Source organism: Sapajus apella, unplaced genomic scaffold (assembly GCF_009761245.1).
Source record: "Sapajus apella isolate SASKATOON/1434 unplaced genomic scaffold, GSC_monkey_1.0 scaffold75, whole genome shotgun sequence".
NCBI classification, from domain to species: domain Eukaryota; kingdom Metazoa; phylum Chordata; class Mammalia; order Primates; family Cebidae; genus Sapajus; species Sapajus apella.
Window position 1 is genome coordinate 6,841,954 of NW_022437015.1, and position 9,686 is coordinate 6,851,639.

The window sequence follows — 9,686 nt, forward strand, 5'->3', positions numbered from 1 at the left end:
GACTAGTCAGTTTTCCCAACACCATTTATTAAATAGGGAATCCTTTCCCCATTGCTTGTTTTTGTCAGATTTGTCAAAGATCAGTTAGTTGTAGATGTGTGGCATTATTTCTGAGGTCTCTGTTCTGTTCCATTGGTCTATATCTCTGTTTTGGTACCAGCACCATGCTGTTTTGATTATTCTAGCCTTGTAGTATAGTTTGAAGTCAGGTAGCATGGTGCCTCCAGCTTTGTTTCTGTTTGTTTGTTTGTTTGTTTTGCTTAGGATCATGTTGGCTATGTGGGCTCTTTATTGGTTCTATATGAAGTATAAGGTGTTTTTGTTTTTGTTTTTGTTTTTGTTTTTGTTTCCAATTCTGTGAAGAAAGTCAATGGTAGCTTGATGGGGATAGCCTTGAATGTATAAATTACTTTGGGCAGTATGGCCATTTTCACAATATTGATTCTTTCTAATGATGAGCATGGAACGTTTTTCCATATTTGTGTCCTCTCTTATTTCGTTGAACAGTGGTTTGCAGTTCTTCTTGAAGAGGTCCTTCACATCCCTTGTTAGTTGTATTCCTAGGTATTTTATTCTCTTTGTAGCAATTGTGAATGGGAGTTCACTCATGATTTGGTTCACTGTTTGTCTGTTATTGTTGTATAGGAATGCTTGTGATTTTTGCATATTGATTTTGTATACTGAGACTTTGCTGAATTTGCATATCAGCTTAAGGAGCTTTTGGCCTGAGATGATGGGGTCTTCTAAATATACAATCATGTCATCTGCAAATAGAGACAATTTGACTTCCTGTCTTCCTAATCAAATACCCTTTATTTTTTTTTCTTGCCTGAATGCCCTGGCCAGAACTTCCAATACCATGTTGAATAGGAGTGTTGAGTGAGGGCATTCTTGTCTTGTGCCAGTTTTTGCCCATTCAATATGACATTGGCTGTGAGTTTGTCATAAATAGCTCTTATTATTCTGAGGTATGTTCCATCAATACCTATTTTATTGAGAGTTTTAGCGTAAAGGCTGTTGAATTTTGTCAAAGGCCTTCTCTGCATCTATTGAGATAATCATGTGGTTTTTGTCTTTGGTTCTCTTTATGTGCTGAATTACGTTTATAGACTTGCGTATGTTGAACCAGCCTTGCATCCCCGGGATGAAGCCTGCTTCATCGTGATGGATAAGCCTCTTGATGTGCTGTTGCAATCGGTTTGCCAGTATTTTATTGAAGATTATTGCATCTATATTCATCCTGGATATTGGCCTGAAGCTTTCTTTTTTAGTTGTGTCTCTGCCAGGTTTTGGTATAAGGAGGATGTTGGTCTCACAAAATGAGTTAGGGAGGATTCCCACTTTTTGTATTGTTTGGAATACTTGGGAAGGAATGGTATCAGCTCCTCTTTGTACCTTTGGTAGAATTCAGCTGTGAACTTGTCTGGTCCTGGAATTTTTTTTTTTGTTTGGTAGGCTATTCATTGCTGCCTCAATTTCAGGCCTATTATTGAGGGATTCAACTTCCTTCTGGTTTAATCTTGGAAGGGTGTTAAGTGTCCAGGAATTTATACTTTTCTTCTAGATTTACTGGTTTATTTGCATAGAGGTGTTTGTACTAATATCTGATGGTAGTGTGTATTTCTCTGTGATCGGTGGTGATATCCCCTTTATTATTTTTTATTGCATCTATTTGATTTTTCTCACTTTTCTTTTTTATTAGTCTGGCTAGCAATCTATTTTGTTGATCTTTTCAAAACACCAGCTCCTGGATTTATTGATTTTTTTGAAGGGATTTTTGAGTATCTGTGTCCTTCAGTTCTGCTCTGATCTTAGTTATTTCTCGTCTTCTGCTAGTTTTGAATTTGTTTGATCTTGCCCCTCTAGTTATTTTAATCATGACGTTATAGTGTCGATTTTAGATCTTTCCTCATTTTTCTGGTGGGCATTTAGTGCTATAAATTACTGTCTAGACACTGCTTTAAATGTGTCCCAGAGATTCTGGTACATTGTGTCCATTCTCATTGGTTTTGAAGAACACTTTTATTTCTACCTTCATTTCATTTTTTTATCCAGTAGTCATTCAGGAGCAGGTTGTTCAGTTTCCTTGTGGTTGTGCAGTTTTGAGTGTGTTTCTTAATCCTGATTTCTAATTTGATTGCACTGTGGTCTGAGAGACTATTTGTTGTGATTTCCATTCTTTTGCATTTGCTGAGAAGTGTTTTACTTCCAACTATGTGATCAATTTTAGAATAAGTGCAAGGTGATGCTGAGAAGAATGTATATTCTGTGGATTTGGGATGGAGAGTTCTGTAGATATCTATTAGTTCCATTTGGTCCAGATCTGAGTTCAAGTCCTAGATATCCTTGTTAATTTTCTGCCTCCTTAATCTGTCTAATATTGACAGTGGGGTTATATACAATCATTTATTATAGATAATGGAACTAATTAGATTTAGAACCACAATACAAACTTTAGAAAGACTTTCTAGCCGGGCGCGGTGGCTCAAGCCTGTAATCCCAGCACTTTGGGAGGCCGAGGCGGGTGGATCACGAGGTCAACAGATCGAGACCATCCTGGTCAACATGGTGAAACCCTGTCTCTACTAAAACTACAAAAAATTAGCTGGGCATGGTGACGCATGCCTGTAATCCCAGCTACTCAAGAGGCTGAGGCAGGAGAATTGCCTGAACCCAGGAGGCAGAGGTTGCGGTGAGCCGAGATCGCGCCATTGCACTCCAGCCTGGGTAACAAGAGCGAAACTGTCTCAAAAAAAAAAATGTTTTGAAAGTTTATGGTTTACAAGAGCATTCACTTTGATTAGAATTTTCTGTATTATTTAATGTAATATTTTAAATTTAGTGGAAATAGCCAAAATATGAGGGACAAGGTACTGCTATTGAGACTGCTTTTCCTTTACCATTTTTTCTCACTTTTCTTTAGTGTAGCAGTTCTTAAAGTGTGGTTCCCCTCAGCATCATCTTGGAAGTTATTAGGAATGCAGATATTCTGGCCCCACATCTGACCTGCTGAAATAGAAACTCTAGAGATGGGACCCAGAAATCTGTGTGTTTATACACAGATAAAATGATTGCTCTAAAATAGTGGTTGTCAACTTTCAACATGCATTAGAGTTGCAAACCATCTGTGTAACTCTAATGCATGTTAAAATTTGGGAATCACTGTTTTAGAGCAATCATTTTATCATTTCTTCTGTGTATATTTATGTATCTATGTAAGCATGTATGTATGTATGTATGTAATTTGCAGGACTGTTGTCCATGGAGCATCATTATTTTATTTGCATGTAATACCTATTAAAGAACATTATTCTTGCTTTTATTATCCTTGCAGTTTTTCTCACTGGTTGATGACTTTAATCAGTGATAATATGAAAATTCTTATCTTCACTGAAGGATCTACTGAATAATCATTTTTAACTCAACTATATCACATTATTGAAAGCAATCCTTTTAATGTAAGTATGATGTCTTTTTTCATTCTCTTTGAAAATATAGTTATAATATTAATATAGACAGGTAAAGAGTGGCTGACTTCCCATTTTTCCCATAGTCAGATGGACCATAGGGTTTTGATAGACAAAGCAATTACATTTTTTATTATATAAACTTCCATTCATATTCTTTTGTGAAATCTTGGCAAATTGCTTGCTTTGCTTTGCATTTCTAGATAAATTTAACCAGTTGAATATTAGCAACCACTTTTTTTTTTTTTGGTGTTTACTATAGTCAGATATATTACAGGCATACTAATAGGTTAAGCTAGATGGGAAAAGTGTTAGCTTAAAGGATAAGTCAATTGGGAGAAGACAAGGAGCCAAAGCAAGATTTAAAAATTGTCCAATGTGAACTACTGCTCATCTCCACATTTTGAAAACAATAATTAGAAATTTCATGTTCTGTGCCCCTGTTGAGGTTTATGTGGAAAATTATTGAAGAGTTTCTGCCTTGAATTTTGACTTTTAACTCATGAAAATGTAGCTTTATAGTTCATACTCAATAAACATACTTTCAGTAACTAAGAGCTGGATTGTACCCAAGATAGTATTAAAAGCAATGTGGGTGGCTTTCTTGCACTTTTTCCACCTTTACCATGATATTCATCCAAAGTTTCTATTTAGCCATACTTTGTGGTTCGGAAAATTCAACTTAAATTTCCCAACAAGTTTCCTAATGTGCTGTTTTGATATATGGGTGATTGACTCTACTATATGTAGTTAAGTATTGAGCCATAATCTACATATTAAGATAAGTCCTATTATTTAATGCCCTAATTGAAAATTGTACGAGTAACATTACATTGATACTATACATTATGTGAAAATGAGCAGTAGCTGTGCCAAAAGAAGCATAACATTATTATCAAATCTTGATTATTCATGTTAGTAGAGATCAGCATTGTTGGAGGTATGTATAGATTCCAGATCAGTACAAATCACTTATATTTACTCCACTGTGACATATATTAGATTGTATTTTGTTCTTATATAAATCTACGTGTGTATATATGTTTGAATATATGTGTATCACAAATCATAATTATGCTTTTCTCTAGGGCTAATTTTAGTGATATGATAACTCAGAATTTGTCAGTTAGTAATGATATATCAATAAAATAGACTTGATTTTAAAAACAAGCTTACATAGTTATGGCTAGAGAAAGGTTAAAAAAAACCCTAACTGGTTATTAAAGACCTGATTTTGGCAATTGAATAATACGTTGCTCATGTAAGGATACCATTTCCCCACATCCTAGCAAGTTGTCTTCACTGTTTCTATAATTATTAAGAAATACTAGGCCTAAACTATTTTATATGTGTGTTTCTAAAGCTCGTAGATAATTGAAAAGACTAGAATGTCTGGAAATCACTAGCATAGATAATTAAGTGGCAGTTAGAAAGTTGTACACTGATGTACAGTTTTTCTATACTATTTTCCTGGTGTAAAGTGAAGTTAAATTTTGGGCCTCTTTCTTATCTTTGCAAGATCTTACTATGATTCTGTTTGGGAAACAATATCCTGTCTTCTCCCTTCTCTGATATCTAGGAACAGATGCAAGATGTTAAGTAGGGCTTCCTATTTCTTGGTTTGAAGGATAACTTTTTGATCAAGGACTTCTGCATTTTGGCAATTATTTATTTTAGTTATGTCTCTGGATGGTTTTATTTGTATATAAAGGTCCTGTCAACTTTTGTTTGGGGAAGAATTTGTTAATTTCAGTAATGTCAATATGCCAACATAAATGGTTTCCATTATTTTCAGATCAAAAATTATTTACTTGGAGATTGTAGGTCTAGGATTAGACCATTGAATTTTTTAAAATTTTTACTCATATCGACAATGAAAATTTGCCATTAAGGAAAGGGAAATTTATATTTGCAAAACAAATTTGCACATGAAGAAGGAATTTTAGGACTTTTGCTATATCAATTAAAATCTTACAGTTTGTATGTTATATTTAAAAAATATTTATGACGTAAATTGTTTTTCTTCCTAAAATCTTTACATGAAGCCAGCGAGTGTTATGAACTATTCCTTTTCTAGATTGAGAATTTGAGCATAACAAACTGTTAACTTCTAATAATTCAGTGATAATTTCAGGAGAAGGAGTTAGAAAATAAGATTGCCAGTTTTCATTGCATGTTGTATCACCTCATGTAGCATCTTGCTCTTTCCAATGCCCTAAAGATGCTATATAAATAATTTCATTCATAGATGAATTACCAAATTCTGAAACCCTGATATGTAGTCAATTTGGTCCATCTATCTTTAAGGATTGATATGGATATTCACATAGCTGATCAAATTGTACAAACAGTCAATAAAGTGGCTTAAAACAAGCATCCAATTTCATGGGTCATTTTATCGTATAATAAGAGGAAATATTCAGCCTGTAATTCATATTTGTAGGGATTACATACAAAGAAACAGAATAGGTTTAATTTTTGCTTCTTACTAACACAGATATGCTGTTGCTTAATTGACCTTTTGCAAAATGCATGGATTATCAAAGTAGTCCATGTAGATGTCAAATAAGTGATTCTCTTTGCTCTAGTTCTATTAGGGAAATATATAATACTAAATTTCAAATATTTATATACTGTTTTGATAGCTCCTTTGATAGGCAAAATATGAACACTGTCTACACAAATCTGTCTTAAGCTTCATACTGTCTTTTATTTCTGGAAGTCAAGAACAAATGCCGAACCCAAAACTATGTCCATGTTGAATATTCTTTACTTCCCTAGATTTATTTGTTTAGACAGCTTATTAACATACTTGAAGATTCATGTAATCACTCAGATTGTACGTAATTATATCTACTTGCATTTATAATGTTTATACACATTATTAAATGTTAACTTCCTAACATTCCCTAAACTATAAAATTATCTGAGCATATTATTATATTGCACATCTGCAATGAACATTTTTTAAAGCTCAGGAATCTTGTGGGTTTATATATTCTTATTCTCATTTCAGGTACAAATTTAGTAGTCTCATGTTTTTCATTTTAAATTGGCATTCCTTCAACTAACATTTTTTAAAGGGCTGCTGGGCATATAGAAGAGGTGATAAATTGATACTTTCCTTATTCTTAAAGAATTAAAAGAGTTTATACTCTAATAGAGGACTTCAGTAATATTCTTTAAAGTAAGAGCAGTTATACATATGAAACTGAAAAGTGTATGAGAGAGTGATCTGATGCTTATGGATTCAGGAATATATATATTGTTTGTAAACACTATGCTATTAAGTCCATTGGTTCTAACACAGAGACATGCTCTCTGGTCTCACTTTAAATTCATGATAATTAATCTCAATGATTGATTATGGTTATCCTATGAATAAAATTTATATCACCAAATAAATACCATAATGATAATATAACGTGAAAAAAGATTGAAAAAGGCCACAATTTATATCAACAGTAATTACAAATCCAGCAAATTCCTGAGAAATCTCTTTGCATTCATCAGTGTATCTAGCATCTTTGACATAATAGTGGCTTTTATTTCACTTTTAGATTTAAACATGATTAAATACATTGGTAATTTCCTTCCTAGTATTATCATGATTTATGTCCAGGGTAAGTCTATTTTTAACTTTTTCATATGCTTTAGCATTGGTTTTAAGGTACTAACATATTTCCTCCCAATATTTTGCTTGCAGTCTAGGTTATCGACTGACTTCACAATGTCTGAAATCAGATTCAGCAATCTAACTTGGGATCAAGTTATAACACTGGATCAAGTGTTAGATGAAGTAATTCCAATTCATGGAAGGGGGAATTTCCCCACACTGGAGGTAAAACCAAAAGATATCATTCATGTTGTGAAAGATCAACTCATAGAGCAAGGAATTATTGTTAAAGATACCAGATTGAATGGTTCCATAGCGAGTTACATACTTGCACGCCGTAATGGAATCAGCTATAAGGATCTGGACGTTATTTTTGGTGTTGAGCTTCCCAGTTACCAAGAATTTCACATTGTTAAGGATGCAGTTCTAGGTTGTCTACTGGACTTTTTACCAAAAGGTGTGAAAAAGGAAAAGATGACCTCATATATCATGCAAGAGGCTTATGTACAGAAGTTGGTCAAGGTCTGCAATGAACATGATCGTTGGAGTCTTATTTCCCTTTCGAACAACACTGGGAAGAATTTAGAACTGAAATTTGTGAGTTCACTCAAACGCCAGTTTGAATTTAGTGTAGATTCCTTTCAAATTATTTTGGACCCCATGTTAGACTTCTACAGTGACAAAAATGCCAAGCTAACCAAAGAGTACTGTCCTGCTGTGATAGCTGAAAGCATGTATGGAGACTTCCAGGAAGCAATGACACATTTGCAATACAAGCTTATATCTACCAGAAAACCTGAAGAAATTAGAGGTGGTGGCCTTTTGAAGTACTGCAACTTGCTGGTTCATGACTTCAAGCCAGTGTGTATATTTGAAATGAAAAACCTGGAGCGTTACATGTGCTCTAGATTCTTTATTGATTTTCCTGATGAAGTAAAACAGCAAAAGAAAATTGAATCATATCTCCACAACCATTTTATAGGTGAAGAAAAGAGCAAGTATGACTACCTTATGACCTTGCGTGGAGTTGTGAATGAAAGCACTGTTTGCCTCATGGGCAATGAAAAAAGACGGGCTCTTAACCTGATTACCATTATGGCCTTAAAAGTACTTGGTGAACAGAATTTTCTACCCAGTACAGAAAAAGTAACTTGTTTTTATCAGCCTGTTCCACACTTTGCAGCTGAGGCAGTGTACCCTAATTATGTAACATCTGGGCCACCACCCATTTTCTTCCAGCCATACCACCCACTGCATTTTCGTGGGTCAAATGGTACGGCCTAAAAAACATACATGCAACAACGGAAACTTTGCTTTAATTAAACACTTCTTAAAAGCAAGTTTCCAGATTACATAAAATTCCAATCTATTCTTATTTTTGTACAGTTGCCAATTATTTTCAATTAATTATATTTGATAGAATAGCAGTTACCAACTATTTTTGATCAATTAAGCCATCATAGTAAATACAGTATCTGTAAACCAACAACTTTAAATGGTTTTCAAATGTTATTGACTGTAATAACTTTCAAATATTGTTTTCCTCTTGAAATGATTTTTAAATTTTCTGACGACTTATGACTTTCAAATTTACTGTGACAAATACATTAGAGATGCCTGCATCTTTGACTAAAATATAAAAAACAGATTCATGTTTTAAAATTCAGATGTACAGTGAAGTACCAAATTTTTTTATATTCAATCAGTTCCTTTGTTACATTTAGTTCTTTTGTTTATATCAAATATGCCATCATTGAAATTTTCAGTACTTAACAGAAATGCCTAATTTCAAAAACAACAGATTCAGAAGACATTAAAACCCTGGACTTTTCAAGATTTTTTTTTTTTTTTTGACAATTAGGTTGGATACAAAAATCCTACTATAGTTTAAAGGAATGCTGGGAAAAAATGATTCTGGAAAGCACTGGACATTAGTAATTTGTCATCTATATGATAAAGCATTTAGTTAATTTGTGAATTTGAATAATAATATTATACTGCTGTGCAGCTGCTACTGTGATCAGATACAGGGTCTTCTACCCCTTAAAATAAGTTAAAATGAATGAAAATAACCAACTCTGAATGTGAAACCTTTCTATTATCATCTACTACAAAGAGATTCTAAATGGCAAATAGAAAAAAACAGGCAGAGGTTTATAGCCATAGCATTATCATTTTATAGCCTATTTGAAAAATATTTTTATGGTGAGAAATATAACGTTTCAATAAGTTAAAATATTTTCATTATAACTAAATGAAGCAGATTTTCCAATTTGCCTTTACCAAAGATCATTTTCTAACATGCCACTCAAGTGCCTGCTCATGTGACTTTTTGCATAATACAATTTATTCAACAACTGTATACATTTGCAATATCTCTAAATATATACTTACTACATCAAGTATGCTGCTAGAAAATCTACCAGTGGGATTCAAATGTATTTTCTTTCCATAATGAAAATAATCCATGACTAATGTTATCCGAAGTGTTAGAAGGGGAGCTGTCTTGAATTAGTATGGAGCAGGCCGCTGGAAAACTTCAATATTTCCACTTGCTTACTATTTTTTGTGAGTTTCCATTTCAGTTTATATTGGCCATCACA

At 33.5% G+C, this 9,686-nt stretch overlaps 1 protein-coding gene across 1 annotated transcript; it reads left to right on the forward strand.

Annotated features, from left to right (window-relative positions):
• The first annotated feature begins 7,197 nt into the window (after positions 1-7,197).
• TENT5D (terminal nucleotidyltransferase 5D) lies at positions 7,198-8,367 on the forward strand. The gene has a single exon (XM_032251414.1). The coding sequence runs from the start codon at positions 7,198-7,200 to the stop codon at positions 8,365-8,367; it is 1,170 nt and encodes a 389-aa protein (XP_032107305.1).
• The last annotated feature ends 1,319 nt before the right edge of the window (positions 8,368-9,686 follow it).

Coding starts and splice junctions, on each gene's coding strand:
- TENT5D (XM_032251414.1), top strand. CDS start 7,198: ATGTCTGAAATCAGATTCAGCAATCTAACTTGGGATCAAGTTATAACA.